At 42.9% G+C, this 16631-nt stretch overlaps 1 protein-coding gene across 1 annotated transcript in view; it reads left to right on the top strand.

Moving 5' to 3' along the window:
* LOC139661046 (cytochrome P450 26B1-like) overlaps window positions 1-15714 on the top strand; it is a 22046-nt gene extending 6332 nt beyond the window's left edge. Inside the window, exons 4-8 of the mRNA XM_071539367.1 lie at window positions 6712-6830; window positions 8061-8217; window positions 8452-8607; window positions 10470-10754; window positions 11530-15714. Of these exons, the coding sequence (XP_071395468.1) occupies window positions 6712-6830; window positions 8061-8217; window positions 8452-8607; window positions 10470-10754; window positions 11530-11922 (1110 nt within the window). The 3' untranslated portion in view covers window positions 11923-15714. The remainder of the gene's footprint in view (window positions 1-6711; window positions 6831-8060; window positions 8218-8451; window positions 8608-10469; window positions 10755-11529) is intronic.
* The last annotated feature ends 917 nt before the right edge of the window (window positions 15715-16631 follow it).

The raw sequence follows: 16631 nt of genomic DNA, 5'->3' as shown, positions 1-16631 counted from the left end.
TCTCTCTACCTGCAATACAGATAGTCATGGAGTTCTGGACAAAATCATATCTGACAATAAAAGCATGCTCAGATTAACTAAATTAGGGTCCTTGATATGAAAAAGGTTGAGAATCGCTACCCTAGGATAAATGTACATTTTTCCACAGCAAATATTTCCCCTACAGAGTCCATTTATTGTTTTCAAGCCCGGGGTTTACCTCACTTTCCATATTCTCTCAGCGCGCAAATAAACAAAAACTAAAACCAAAAGTAAAAAAGCCACAGAGCTTCAAACCGCGTCTGACCTTTCTTCTACTCCTCGAAAATTGTAAAGGATGAGTAATACCTGAAATATGAGCGTGGAGCTTTTCGTCACATGGTGCTACAGTAAAAAAAAAAAAAAATCGATAAATTATAATAAATGTGCTGTGATGAACATGTGGGAAAAGTGGGAAAATGTTCTCAACTTTGCCCTCAAACGCTGAAATAACAGTCGGAGAATCCAAGCGCTGATTTTTAAGGCAGACACACACACACACACACACACACACACACACACACACATGCAAGTGGGGGATTTTTCGAGGCATGCAAAGGCACACACACACACACACACACACACACACACACACACACACAGCGGAGGATTTTTCTTAGACACCATGTTGACAGTGGCAGCCAGCTCTTATTTTCACTCCTACTGACATACCTCTCACTCCGTCTTTTCTACTCCTTCTCCGCTCATATTCCCTCCTTCCCCCCCCCCTCTCTCTCTCTCTCTCTCTTGCTCTCTCTCTCTTTCTGTCGTCCGTCTGCTCCACATTTTCCTTCCCCGTGTTTTTCTTTTCTTCTCCCTCCATCCCTATATTTAGGATTGAGAGAAACGGAGACGGGGTGGGGGGGTGGGGTGGGGGGGGCGGCGGGAGAGAGAGAGCAAGAGAAAAAGAGAGAGAGCGGGGAATAAAAGAAACATGTGGAGAGAGATTAAAATTGACCTCTGCCTCAATTTTGCTGTCACTCTCAACCTCCTGAAATCTTCTAGCTGTCTCGTTTTTTTTTTCTTTTCCGCACATCTCACCATTCTCTTTCACCGTTGCCATCTTTCCTTTTCTCTCTCTCTCTCTCTCTCTCTTTCTCTCTTTCACTTGCAAGAAAGAGAGAGAGAGAGACTTAAAGGCACCTCTGAAAAGTCATATACAGATGGCATAAAGATGGATAAAGCTGTTTTCAACAAGGATGCGGTAACCCCAGTCTATCTAAATCAGTGCCAGTTGCATTCTGGGATATAAGCAACAGTTCAATTAACAAATTAAATTGCCAAAAAAACTGTTTTTATTACAGTTTTGTCTAAAAGTTTAAAGTCAAAGGGATTCCCTCTCCTATAACTCTCTCTCTCCTTTCTCTTCTTTTGCGGAAAAGGATGCTGCTCTGCATGCAACCTCTTATGTGTGTGTGTGTGTGTGTGTGTGTTACACTGTGTGTGTGTGTGTGTGTTTCCCTGCGGGAGACCCTGTGCTTCTGCCCATCACCAGTAGAGGGCATTGCCAATTCTAATTGAGCTGAAATCCTCTACTCTCTCCCTTTCTCCTCGGTTTTTCTCAATTAAATGTAATTATAATAGTGTTTAATAGTGATAAAGTGACAGAAAGGGGAGGTAGAAAAGAGGGAGGAGGGGGTCAGAGGTCAAATATACAGTTAGTAGTGAAGACGTGAAGAGAAATAGTCACATACGTCGGAGAATTAAAGTTACAGACAAAAACCCAATTGCTCGTATCGTTATTTTAACATGGAGGCCAGTAAAGACCCATAATCCCAAGCTGACATAATGTTATTTTGCCTCCTATTTGTCTTTTATTGTTTCAAATCCTGCATGTGACTCTAACACTAACTTTACCTTAGGCTTTTGATCCTAAAAACACAGCGGCGCGTGCCAAGAGAAGCAGTGCTTTTTCTCGATCCGAGGCGATGATAGAAAAAGAGAGAAAGACATATAGACCTGCTTGTTTGACTAAGAGAAAGGAAGAGAGAGAAAGAAAGAAAGGAGAAAAAAAAGAAGGGATGGATGGAAGGGGCAGGGAGAGACGGGAAGAGGTGGGAGTGAAGAGAGAGAGAGAGAGAGAGGGAAGGAGGGAAGGAGGGAAGGAGGGAAGGGAAAAGGAGGGCAGAGAGAAGAATAAAGGAGTCTTTACATGTCTGTGGAACCAGCAGCTCGCAGCACTTTCACATAATTTAAGACATATGGACGTTATTAGGACGACCGTGTCTGCGTGTGTGTGTGTGTGTGTGTCTATGACTATATCTGTGTGTGTGTGTGTGTGTGTTTCAGCAGTGTGTGCGTGTGTGTGTCCATATGTTTCTCTAAGCCTGTGTCTTTGCGCTGCAGGCTATAGAAGACAGTCACGTTTTTGTGGTGCAGGCAAAATACTATTCTACCGGAATGTCCCAGAGTGACACTGCGTTACAAAAAAAAAACTCTGTTTGATTGGCAGCCAGGCCATGTAGGGAGATACCGTGTGTGTATGTGTGTGTGTGTGTTTGTCTAACCTGTAGTTACCTTTTCGCAGTCCTGGCCCCCTGCCCGCCTGCACACACACCTCCCGACTGACTGGTCCGGCCCTACGGTAGCGCAATGCTACCACTCTGTCTGACTTTGTGTATGTGTGTGTGTGTGTGTGTGTGTTTGTGTGTGTGTGCACAGACATAAGGCATGTTCACCCCAATTGACCAATTATGCATAATCCATCGCAGATGAGCTAAAGGGGCTAAAATTCACAGCATTATACAACCTTCCTTGGCGGATAGTGTGTGTTTGCGCGTCTTTAGTGTGTTTTGTTCAGAGAGCTAGCATGCTTCTGTTAGCCGAGCTCAGCCTCACACACATTCCTGTGGTTTCTAGTCTGGTAAGTCACTCAACTAACTGACAGCCGTCTGACTGACAGATTGACTGACTAGTTGACTGAGTAAAAGACTAAGAAAACAGCTAAATGACTGAATGACTAACTGACTAAGAAACAAGCTAAATGATTGGCTGTCTGATTAACTAACTAACCAACTAAATGACTGAATGACTAAGAAACCAACGAAATGACCAACTGAGTAAGTAACCAGCTAAATGATTGGCTGACTGGCTAACTGACTAAGTAACCAATTAAACAACTAACTAACTAACCAACCACATGACTCACTAACTCACTAAGTAACCAACTAAATGACTGGTTGACTAAGGAGCCAGCTAAAAGAAAGACTGCCTAATTGACTAAATAACCAAATAAATTATTGAATGACTGAGTTCCTCACTAAGTAATCAACTAAATGAGTGACCGACTAAAAAAAACGACAAACTGACTACGTCACCAAATAAAAGACTGGGTGACTGACTACTTAAGTAATCAATTAAATGTTTGACTGACTGATTAATAAGGCACAAATAAATATGTCATCCCCCACAAATGATGCCAATGATCCTCCTCTGGGCCAATCAGCAACAAACATGTCACCTTGTTTCGACCTGTGACTGTAGCGCCCCACTTGGGCCAATCAGTGTAGTTTTGTAACCGCTTGAACTCAGCGGTGAGATGCATCATTCCCCCAAGTTTCATCTAAATCTGATCAGCGGTGTCTGATATATTGATGACAATGGATGAACAAACAGTGACTTAACAGTGACAAATAACCCACTAACTAATCAGCCAACTACCCCCACACCGACCTACTTACCTCCCAGACTAACTAAGTGACTCTTTAGCTAACTGACGGCCCTGTATTATCATTACAGCAGTGTATTTTCGGGCTGTTCTGAGGTCAGATAGTGTGTGTAATCCCCTGTGGTCCGGGTTGGAGAGCGGGTCATGTAAGCTGATCTGTGACCAGCGGCCCCAGGGCGCGGCAGCAGAGGAAATGTAGCGCTGCTAACGTCTTAGGGAGCGCTGTGATCTGCAGCAACCACTCCCTGACACACACACATGCATGCACACACACACACACACACACACACAGTACCTACACGTACGCATACACAAAGGTACCCACACAGAAAGGCATGCGCACACACACTTAGGGGCATACATGTAATTCACACATGCATACTTGCAGACACACACACACACACACAGGCACACACGCCACACCACCAGCTCAGTAGACTATTGTTCATTCATTCTGAGGGCGACGGAGGGAGGGAACCAGGGTTTGGAGGAATGAAGCGAGAAAAGGAGGAGAGAGAGGGAGCAAGGCGACGGAGGAGAGAGAGAAAATGAGAGGAAAATGAGGTAGAGGACAGAATGAGAGGAAGAGTGGCCAGCTGATGGTTTGGTGGCTGAAACACGGACCTCAGGAACCACATGTACCCCCGCTGGCCCGGGCTCAAACCCCACCAGAACCTTTCCTCTCTCCCCTCCCAGCCTCCCTCCTGTCTCCATAAAGACAAACCGTAACACTTTGCCTTAAAACACCATCATTCCAGTGTGTTAACCTATGGAAAATATAGTGCAAGTACGCAATAATGCTGCCTAACAAAAACGTCCTCCATTCATGATGGGCTTTCAAAGCTTTAAGTGCGATTTAAGTGCTAATACAGTATTATTGTGTATTTATCCTTCTTCTCCAGAGGTTAATACACATGTTTATATACTGGACTGACACTTCCAGCATGTCATTTGGGAGTCATCCTGTGATAGTGACTAAAAGCAAAGGCTAGACTGTGTGTTTAGCATATTTTAGTTTATTTGCGCAGTGATAAAACATAGATGAGGAGTCATAAAAAATCCCCCACAGTGATAAAACACGATGAGGAAAAACCACAGAAGAGATGCAACTGCGAATTTGTGCAGGTTAGATAATAAAGAAGGAGCTCATAAAAGCCATAAAAATAACCTCAAAACAAACAAATAAACACAAAAAGTCTGTGTGTGACTGTTTAACTGCCACTTTAACTCACTTTTGCCAAACCGTTTCAGTCTCCAAACTATTGCGAGGCTGTTCAAATCAGATTCCAGCTTTTGAAAATTAGGGCTGATTGATTGGCTACCGATCATTATAGAGAAGTATTCACCTCAAATATGAAATTTGCCCGGTCAAATGTTCCAGTCTGATTTTATGAAGCAGAAAATGCAAACCATCTGTACCGGTCGCCAACCCACCAAACCTCGTCTACTGGCGACGTTGCATATCGAAAAAAAAAACAAAAAACAAAACTTGTAACTTCAATTTTGGTGATTTTCCTGTTTTAACTTAATTTGAAAGATTACACGCTCCTCTATGGTTTGAGAAAGTTCTACGACCCTTCGGGCTTCTTAAACGCTTTCAAAACCCAGGGGATAAACTGAAAAATGCATGGTTGTCGAGCTAAAAACAAGGCCGTTTTTCTTACTTCCGAGAAAAATTGACATTTTGGAGAGTTTTTCACCCAACATCAGTGATATGCTCCATTCTATTCTACTCGAATCTACATCAACCAGTTCGTGACTGTTTTGGGTACAGTGCTAAAGGTTAAGTGCACAACTATGTCATTTATCCAAATAAAGCTAAATGTTAGTGACTGATTCATAATAATATAAAAGCCCTATTCTAGACCAGTCCGCTCTCCTCTCCTCTCTTTTCTCCTCTCCTCTCCAATATTCTCTACTTCTAAATCACTTCCAAGACTGTTTTAAGGGCAGTTTTCGGAGGTTAAATCAGATGGAATGTTATTTGTCCAAACAACGCTGACGACTGGTGACTGATTCATGCTAAGAAATACTATGAGTAGCCAGGAAAGACTTAATTCTCCCTCTCTCTCTCTCCATGCCTGTCATTCTAGTTCTGCTGACTACAGGGGAAAACCTCTACAATGTATAAGTCTCTACTGTTAAAAAAGTGAAGAGGGAAGGAGGAGGGAGAGGGAGAAAGAGAGAGTTTGAATGGATGAATAAGGCAAGCGCATCACAGAAAATGAATGGACGCAAAACGGAAAGTCTTGTCTAGGTGTAACTGAAGAGAGAGAAGGAGGTTTAATGAATAGAAAAGTGTTTTGAGATTACGACAAGAGAGAGAGCATCGCAAACTGAGAAAGAATGAAGACAAGATGAAGAGAAAAGCAACGTATTTCTATGATAAAGGAGAAAGAAAGGTGGAGAAAGTGTCATGAATCAAGAAGAGAGTATAAGAAAACAGAATAAATGAATGAAAGTATGCAAGGAGAGAGATAGGAGGGGTTGAATGAATAGAAAATTGTTGGTGCATAGAGTTCAGAAGAGAGTGAGAGAAGGATGGTACTACGTTTGACCCCTGCACAAACACACTTAAATATAAATCTGACTACAAACTTACTGTTTCTGTGATCTATTCACACACCCTGACAGTCAAGATTAGCTACGCTTGAAAGTTCCCTAAAGGCATGCTATTTGTGCGTATGTGTGTGTCTGTGTGTGTACTTGCTGAAAAACAGGGGGATTACAGTGTATTTGTCCTTAATCAGTCCTATTGTCCTCTGCATTGACTTCCATCGGTTCAAACGAAAGCTTCAATGCTTTCTGTATGTGTGTGTCAAGTCATAATGTTATGAGCTTTGAATGAAAATCTTGTATGAATCGTGGATAATCATTATCAATCTATCCATCTGTCTATCTCTTTGTCTGTCTCTAGGTATTTGCTATCCAAGTCATGACAAGATCTTCCTTCCTAAGAAACAGTTTTGCTTTGTCCATGTTAAATAACAGTTTTTCTGTCTCTCTCTCTCTCTCTGCCTCCTCAGGTGTTTGCTAAGGTGTTCAGCCATGAGGCGTTGGAGTCCTACCTGCCTAAGATCCAGCAGGTCATCCAGGAGAGCCTCCGAGTCTGGAGCTCCAACCCCGAACCCATCAACGTCTACAGGTACAGGAGTGTGTGCGAACCTGTGACTGTAAATCTGTCCACCTTGTAGAGTGTTTAGCTTAGTTTGCTATCAAGCATGTCGTTGTTGAGTGACTGGTAAAAATGTGATCTATATGTGGAAAAGGAGAAATGTATGTTAATGTGAAGTGTAGACATTGTGATTGTTTTGGAATGTGATTGGATCGCAGTCAGTGTCAGCCAGATGGAAATGCAATCCATAAGGTGTGCTTGCACAAGAAAGTGCCATTGCCATGGGTAGACATGTCACTGCTGCAGGTAGAAATGTCATCACAGTGGGTAGAAACGTCACTGCCGCAGGTAGAAATGTCATCAGACTGGGTAGAAACGTCACTGCCACAGGTAGAAATGTCATCAGACTGGGTAGAAACGTCACTGCCACAGGTAGAAATGTCATCAGACTGGGTAGAAACGTCACTGCCACAGGTAGAAATGTCATCAGACTGGGTAGAAACGTCACTGCTACAGGTAGAAATGTCATCACTGTGGGTAGAAACATCACTGCCACAGGTAGAAATGTCATCAGACTGGGTAGAAACGTCACTGCCGCAGGTAGAAATGTCATCACTGTGGGTAGAAACGTCACTGCCACAGGTAGAAATGTCATCACTGTGGGTAGAAACGTCACTGCCACAGGTAGAAATGTCATCAGACTGGGTAGAAACGTCACTGCTACAGATAGAAATGTCATCACAATGGGTAGAAACATCACTGCCGCAGGTAGAAATGTCATCACTGTGGGTAGAAACGTCACTGCCACAGGTAGAAATGTCATCAGACTGGGTAGAAACATCATCACCGTGGGTAGAAATGTCATCATCGCTGTGGGCAAAGATGTCATTGCAGGTAGAAACCAAAGCTATTCAGGGAACTATTGTGCCTATGGTCAGTCCTTCAGTGTAATTGGCAGCAGGTGTGTAGGTTCCAATTAGTAGAGACTTCATGAGAAAAGGCATGGAATCCGCACACTACTTAAAGTCACATGATGTTGATCTAGTATTGCAACGTTTGTCTGCTGGTATCTGCACTTTTTTCACATTTTGGTGAGCAGAGCATGGTTTAATAAATACCTTGAGAAGACTTCTTCTGCCCCCTTTTTGACTCTAAGCAGCGTGCGGATTCCTTGCCTTTTCTCATAACATCATTGCCACAAACATCATCATCGCCGCCATCCAAATGCGGATCGTATTTGAATGTGTTCTCTTTCCACAGGGAGAGCCAGAGGTTGTCGTTCACCATGGCGGTGCGGGTGCTGCTGGGCTTCAGGGTGTCGGAGGAGGAGATGAGGCATCTGTTCTCAACCTTCCAGGACTTTGTGGACAATGTCTTCACCCTGCCCATAGACCTGCCGTTCAGCGGCTACAGGAAGGTGAGCGTTGACATCTTCCTCCTCACTGTCTTCTTCCCCTACCTCTAACACGTCTTGATTGAACAAGAAAAAAGAAAAAAAACACTTAACTTTTTTCCCCTGGCTATGTTTTCATCACGAGTAATTTACGGGTAATTAAGAGTAATTTATCAACGGGCCAATCTCCCAAAACTGCCACTTCCTTCAAAATATTGGTTGGTAATCTTTTCTCTTTGTGTGTGTGTGTGTGTGCAGGGGATCCGTGCGCGGGACACCCTCCAGAAAGGCATAGAGAAGGCCATCAGGGAGAAGCCGCTTTGTTCCCAGGGGAAGGATTACAGCGACGCGCTGGACGTCCTGATGGAGAGCGCTAAAGAGAACGGCACCGAGCTCACCATGCAGGAACTGAAGGTAACACACACACCCACACACACACACACACACACACACAGGAATAGCAAAAGGAGTGCAAACACATGCAGACACACCCACACACACATCACTGTTTACCTAGTAAAGTGCTGCCAAAAGGAACCTCTCTGAGGCGAGGGAATACATACACACGTATACTGTACACCCACAAACACACACACACACACACACACACACACACCAAATAACATCATTTCTTAAACAGTTCATCTTGGAAGTGTCTTCTGCAATATCTACATCTGTATGTAAAATATGATCACAGGAATGCTATACTGATGCATGTAGGCAGACAGTAACAGTAGAAGACACACACACACACACACACACACACACAGACAGACAGACACACACATACTCAGACACATGGACAGGCACACCCTCTATTTACCTATTAAAGTAATTCTGAGGAATTCTGTGGAAACTCAACTCTCTCTACTTCTCTCTCTCATTCTCTCTCATTCTCTCTCTCTCTCTCTCTCTCTCTGTGGTTTCTGGGTTGAGTCCAGGGCCAAAAATAAGTCAACACTCCCCCCACTAGGGGTCTGAAAGAGGCCTCCTGTACACACACACACACACATACACACACAAATATACACACAGAGTGAACTAGGGAGCCCCTGTCGCAGAGGCGCAGGCCGAAAGCACCCTCCTGCGGTTTTCTGACGCACGCATATATAATACACACACACATACACACACACACACACACACTCACACACACATAATGTACACACAGGCAGAGAGACGTGTTCTGACACAGATGATGGCAGATGAGAGGTTTATAATGAGAGTCGTGCTGCCCAGACTCAGTGGCTTGTTCCCTATGTTATTTATTCCACTACGTTAATAATGGGCCCAGCAAGGCGCACTAAATGTTGTTGTTGGATACGAACTTCATATTTCCAAACACTCTACTTTTCAGGAATTAAAAACAACAGACGTTTTATTAAGTTATGCACTGGCTTTTGACAAATTTCTTTCAGCCCTATTTTGTCACGAAGCATAGCTCAAGGTGCGATGTAGGGGATTTGTTTCCAAAGTAATGTGTGTCTGAGGTTAAGCTGTGTTACAGTAGTTTCATCTTGCTCAGCTAATAGCTTTATATCCATTAAATAAAGATTACTCAATTTAAAATAAGTACAACACAATGGCGCCTACAAATTTACAGCAAGTAGGGTGAGAAAATGTGTTTGACTACAATCACATTTCTTTATTTTGTGTTGCTACTGCCTCAAAAACTGTAATCAATGGCTATTGTTTGGCATTTGGCTAACATGATAGACACCCCCGCCCATAATATTACCGCCTATATTTCCTCATTTTGGGCCCCTTGTTTGATTGACAAGTAATTAGCCCATTGGATTTTGAGGGAGACTCCAGTTGGCTTGCCCACCAAGTAACGACAAATCAACTCATACGCCCTCATGGTGTGCTTGTGCACATGCTGGAAATACGCTTTACTTTCCATATCGATGACCTGTTTTTCCCAACAGTGCTCATGAATGCCAATTTTTTTTTTCATTAGAGGCCAAGAATGGGGTGTCAGTAGCCCAGGGATTTAGAGGATCAGGAGTTCAGGTGCGTCCTGGTGGCTTAGTGGGCACTCGATGTGGCATAGACATGTGGAGCGCCTGGAAAATGTGACTGTTGGCATGAAGAAAGTGTGAGCAGCAATTACAGCTGCTAAGGAGGTTTTTTGCTGAACGTATAGTTGAGCTGTTTTAATGTTATTAAAAACTAAAAAAAGCTAGGTGTCCCCAAACTCTTGACGGGTGGTGGACATTCACTAGTGTACTGGGTGCAGTCGTACACCGTTCACCTGTCTTTCGCCCCCCCCCCAGGAGTCGACCATCGAGCTGATCTTTGCCGCCTTCGCCACCACGGCCAGCGCCAGCACCTCCCTCATCATGCAGCTGCTCCGCCACCCGCCCGTCCTGGAGCGGCTGAGGGAGGAGCTGAGGGCCCGGGGCCTCCTCCACAACGGCTGCCTCTGTCCCGAAGGAGAGCTGAGGCTGGACACCATCGTCAGCCTCAAGTACCTGGACTGTGTCATCAAGGAGGTGCTGAGGCTCTTCACGCCCGTGTCTGGAGGCTACCGGACCGCCATGCAGACCTTCGAACTGGACGTGAGTGGCCTTACCATTATCATATATACTTGTATTATTCTGCAGAAATAGTTCCCAGCTGGACTTTGTTCACATCAAGCATTTTTGCAGCGGTTTATTCAAACCCTGTGGTGTTCACTTTGTTTGTTTGGCACCGAGTTTTTGAGACCAATGGCATTTGAACACCAAATAACGGCACCAAGACTCCAGAAAAGAGTCTCGGTCCTCTTCAAAACAAACAGTGCTTTGGTTTGTTAGGAGCGAGAACGTTATCCGAACCAACTACAGGAAACAACCCCAAAACACACGGGTATTGACGTCTGATAGCCAGCAGTTACTCAATGCTTGGAAAGCCTAACATACCAAAATGAACCAAGGGCAAACTGCAGTCTGGACTGATGCTCATATGTTCTTATGTTCTTATTCTATGCTCATGTGTTCTTAACTGGTATGAACACCAGAGAAGAAGAGAGAGACAAGTCCATCATGCTGTGCTAAAGTTACAGGGACTGGAATCAGATTTGTTTTGACTTCCACCCCCGAGTTTCTAACCTGACAGGATGACAGTTCACCAAAACTGTCCAATGAACAAGCTACTTGTGAGTCATGTGACTTTTGTTTACAAGCCCTGGTTTGCTTGTAATTGCGCAGTGTGAACTTAAATGAACCAACTAAAAAATGCAGCAAAGTAAACTTTGAAGAAGAAACAAGGAAAGGTTGTACATGTGACCACACTCTTAGATACAAAAGTGCTTTCTTGCTCCATATAACCTTCTCTCTCTCTCTGTCTCCCCAGGGTGTCCAGATCCCGAAGGGCTGGAGCGTGATGTACAGCATCCGGGACACCCACGACACCTCGGCCGTCTTCAAGGACGTGGACGCCTTCGACCCCGACCGCTTCAGCCAGGAGCGGGGCGAGGACAAGGAGGGACGCTTCCACTACCTGCCCTTCGGCGGCGGCGTGCGGTCCTGCCTGGGCAAGCAGCTCGCCACGCTCTTCCTCCGCATCCTGGCCATCGAGCTGGCCAGCACCAGCCGCTTCGAGCTGGCCACCCGGCAGTTCCCCCGCGTGGTGACGGTACCCGTGGTCCACCCGGTCGACGGGCTGAAGGTGAAGTTCTACGGCCTGGACTCCAACCAGAACGAGATCATGGCCAAGTCGGAAGAGCTGCTGGGAGCGACGGTCTGAAGGGCGGAGGGACGGCGAGGAAAAGAGGGGGTGAGTGACCGAAGAAGGATGAGGGAGAAGATTGAAGGGAAGGAAAGAAGGAACGGCAGAGTTATTTTTTTTCCTCTCCCCCTTCGTTTCCCCTGCCGAGTCGGAGGTTCCTTTTTTAAAGACTGAAAGAAACGCAGAAGTCTTCGTCTCTTGTTACAGTTGATCGGGACTTTCCTCAGAGAAAGGAAGAAGCTGCCAAAAAAAAAGTTTCTAATTATGCTCTATTGTGTGTATTTTTTTAAAGAAATATACAAAACAAAATGTATGTATAAAAAAAAAAAAAGCTATGTAATATAATTTGAAATAGAACGTGGGTAATGCACAATGGGAGAAAGAGAAGAGTTGTATGGAGATACTTTTGGTGAAATGAAGTGATGAAATTAGAAAAGTAAAAGAAAAGACGATGGTGGAAGGAAGGAGAGATGGATGAAACAGGGTATAGGATGAAAGAATATGATAACATGTTAGCATTTTGCTTGTGTTTAATCAAAATCAATGGACCATTTCAATTGTCTACCAGGGTAAATGAGATTATATAGATTGGGTTATGTTAGTAAACTCTGTATATTTTCGGGTCTGAATCAGTTAATCTGGGGCCGGAATTCTTCTAGGCGCCGCCCGGATTCGACTCTTGTTTTGTGCCGATCGGAAAAAGATTCGGAAGAATGACAGAAATCAGTGGTGGCTTTTTAATAGTCAGGTGTTTTTGATAGGGTCGTGCCAGATCCTTCGAATTTGTTTACTAGCTTACAGATGCAGTCAAATAATCATCATATAGCACAGTGGGTAGGGTAGCTTGTGGCACAGATGGAAATGACGCAGAACTGGTTACACTGGTGTCTGTACCGTTTCTTGAGGCTAGCTGAAGCACGATGCAGTAAAAAGACTTTGACCAATTCAAATGGCTGAAGCTGTACTGTGACCTCCTTGAATTGCTACTTAGGGTCAAGTATCAATTCAGACTATCTAAGGAAAGGGCTTCGCTAAGGATGGAGGGATGTAGTGCTAACAGGAGAAGACAGATTGACTGGACATTTTAAGGGGCACGACACATGAGTAACATTTTGAAGTGATGTAAAAGGGCAATTTTGTTATTAACCGGCCTCTACGCTATATACTACATGATCCACACTGATTTTGTACCATCAGTCTGCCCCCATTCATTCTGAAGATGATATTGCTCATGTATTGCCAGGAAATCTGTGCCATTTTCCATTTTAGGCGTTTAGCTGGCGCCCATCCAGAGTGACTCACACTGAGTGCAACAGTAGAATAAGCTTCAATTCCTAGATTACATTACAAGCAACCAATAGTAAGGAGGAGACAATATTCCTGTGAACCTAGAGTGCTCATGTCAGAGAGAAGTGCTGCAGAAGTAGATAAGAAATTAGAGCTAAGAAGAGAGGGATAAGGGATTCAGGGAGGAGAGTGTGAGGTGAAATACTTCTTGGAGATGTTAGTCTTCAGCGGACGATGGAAGATGGGTGCCATCCTCATTACTTTCACATTCGCCGAACTTTGAATCTATTCCTTTTTAGTGTTAGGACTAGGTTTAGTTTATTTGCACATACAAAATGATAAAAACTGGAAATAAAGGAGAGACAAAATACAAACTTTGCTGATGAGAGAAAGAGACCCCCAAAAACATACTGTATCACCCCAAAAGAACATTCCTTTATTTGCCATCCCATCTTTCCTCATCATCCTGGTCTCCATCCAAAAACCTCTTCTCCTCTCAGTCTGCCCATCTGTATCGTCTCAAAATGTTGCCCATGTTTCGCAGCGATCTTACTGGTGTGTGTGAACTCAGGTGCAGAGTGGACATTGTGGTGAATAATGAATAAGCATTTCCGTTTTTTGATATTTAACTCTGACTGACTGCACATAAAAAGACTATCATCTACTCATTGTTCTAGTAACCTCCCTTTTTTTTTCTTTTTTTTTTTCAGACCTGGGCCAATAATTGTTTGAAATGCTGTCAGTTACTTTGCTTTTTGTCTTCCTAAAATGCAAAATAGGAAGGTCTTCCGCTTTCACTTGACGTCACAATACCCTCTGCAACCATTTCGCATCCCCCCCATGGTTAAGTCAATCTGGGGATGCAAAATGGCTCAAGCAGAATCAACCCATAGGGATTCCCCATTGGTTCCATGCAACTGAATGAGAAAAGTAACTGAATCCAGGTCAAACAGTAATTAGGTCCAGGTCTGCTTTGTAAACTCTCTGAACCTGTGCTTTGATACATAAACTACACTACCAAGTTGCATTGAGATTGTACCTAACTTTTGGCCAGTGACTTTGTCCTGCGGCCGGGATTCACAGAGAACTTGCTCTTAACGAAACGGAGGAACTTCCTAAGCTGAAGGAGGAGAAAAGAGAGAGAGGGGGATGAGGAGAAAAGACGAGAGGAGAGGTGGAGAAGGAGAGAAGACCTACATACATGCTGCTTGAGTGTCGCTTTGTCATTCTGTGTTTGTTTATTTGTGATCTGTTTGTTTGTTTTTTTTCGTCTCCTTGGGGCAGCCATTTTGAATTCTGTGGAGAAGGTGACATTCCGTCTTGCTGCTCCTCCAATCAACGCTAAGAATGCAAAAAAAAAAAAGAAAGAATTCCATGGTTTAGCAACTTTATTAGCTAAAAGAGATTTATTGTTTGAGGTGATTGCACAATCAGAACTCTCAGAACTTCTGTGTTCCATAATTGGAGAGGAAGAATTCTTTTTTTTTCCATATATGGAAAGGCTTCTACAACGGAACTCTGGGACTCGTTAGTGGAACTCAAGAACTCTGGGACATTCCAGAAGCCTTGGACAGAGTTCTAAGTTCTAAACCGAAGCCTGAGACAAGGACCAATGAGGTTTCGGGGGGGGGAGGGCAGGGTCAAGCTCAGAAGGCTTTTCTTATTGGGCGTTCTGCGTCCAATAGCGTTGACAGATTCTGCCTGTACCAGACATTGTTCACTCTTTCTACCAACCACACCACTGATTTCTTCATGATATATAAAAAAAAATATATGAAAATAGAGATTTTTTTTGCTGCTTTTCTCGTGTACATTTTCTAATTGAGAGTTCTAGATTGCTACAATAGTTTGTATCGAGTGAGATTTGCTATTTCTTTCCCTTTTTATATATATATATATAATTTAGCTGATTAAAATATTTGCATTTTGTGAAAGCAAAAAGAGCGTTAATAGGTTATAGTGTATATTAACTTGTACAATATTCCTTCCTTTAGCAAGCCATGGGGAAAATCAGCTATTTACGTCTACTAATAACCTAATATTAATGTTATTGTACGAGTAATATTGTTGTTATAAGATATTTGAAATGCTATTTTTTATTCTATTACAGATTTAGAGTTTTTAGCCTAAATGAGAAAGGTCTTTGGTAAATATTGGATGTATTTAGAATATTATGTATTTCAGTTATATTGTAAACAGTGTTTAAAATGTTAATATTGTTGATTTGATTACTGTAATAATTATTATTTGTTTTGTTATTCAGACTTATTATCACTGCATTTTATTTGATATTAATTATGGAAAACGGAAAGCACTTGCGAGGTATGTTTTATTTTTTAAGTGCCATGCGACTACACTTCCCCTCCTCTCACCTGATGGTTTCTCAGAACCTGTCTTATGTCATTCTGTACATAATATTTGTATTTCTTTTTACAGGAAAAATGTTCACTTAGTTTAAATATGAATGTTTTGTTCTTCTTTCTTCCTTTCCTTTTTTTTGTTACCGTGATTGTTAAATGTACTCCTGTAATAAAATATAAAGTAAAACAAAAAGATTTCTGATCAGTGAATCATTTGTATACTTTTCCTATCTATCTATCTATCTATCTATCTATCTATCTATCTAAATAGACAAAATATTGTTAGGATTATACCGATTCTGGTGCCCTTTACGATTCCTCTTACCGATCCAATTCTTTATTGATTCCCTTATCAATTCCTACTATATAAATTTGAGGGATAAAAGACTACATACAGCTTTATCGGAGTTAACTTTGTTTTATTACTCAAAAAAGATTGCTGTGTTCAGTTCCTTTTGTCTCTACTTTTGACATTTCATGCACATTTGGCAAATTGGCGGTCAACAGAACTAAACAGCAATCAGCAATCTGATTTCAATGCCCGGCTAAATCATATCTAGACACAATCAGGATACGAGACACGTGTTAAAGGGTCATGAATTTGGTTGGACACTTTCATCCAAACCCTGGCAGGGGGAGAGTGTCAGTGTCCCATTGAATCACCATTGAAATACCATTGAAATACCATTGGGAACCAGGCCCCCATCAGCATATACTGTATGTGAACCAGTATAGAGGAATCTGGGGGTCTGTCGTTGCTTCATAACCACAGAACAGCCTTGGTGTGTGTGTGTGCATTTTTTGTACAGATGCAATAAGTGTGTGTGTATGTAAATGTCCTGGTATGTGTGGAAGTATATGAGTGTGAGTGTGTGTCCTAAGTGCTCAGTGTACAGTGTATGTATGTGTGTGCATTCATTACCACATAGCCGGTCCTTGACCGCAGCGTTCCCAATGCAACGATCCTATTGGTCGAAGCTGAGGACCAATCAATCATATGGAAATGCACAAGTCATACATGTGTTTGGGTTCAGAAATTCATGGCCAGAACTCCTAACTGATGATGACAACTTCTTAAAC

The sequence above is a fragment of the Centroberyx affinis genome, unplaced genomic scaffold (genome assembly GCF_046629955.1).
Source record: "Centroberyx affinis isolate AG114_WGS23_722 - 3 ecotype Tasmania unplaced genomic scaffold, CSIRO-AGI_Caff_v1 ptg003440l_1, whole genome shotgun sequence".
Classification (NCBI taxonomy): domain Eukaryota; kingdom Metazoa; phylum Chordata; class Actinopteri; order Beryciformes; family Berycidae; genus Centroberyx; species Centroberyx affinis.
This window is presented reverse-complemented; position numbering and strand designations above follow the sequence as displayed.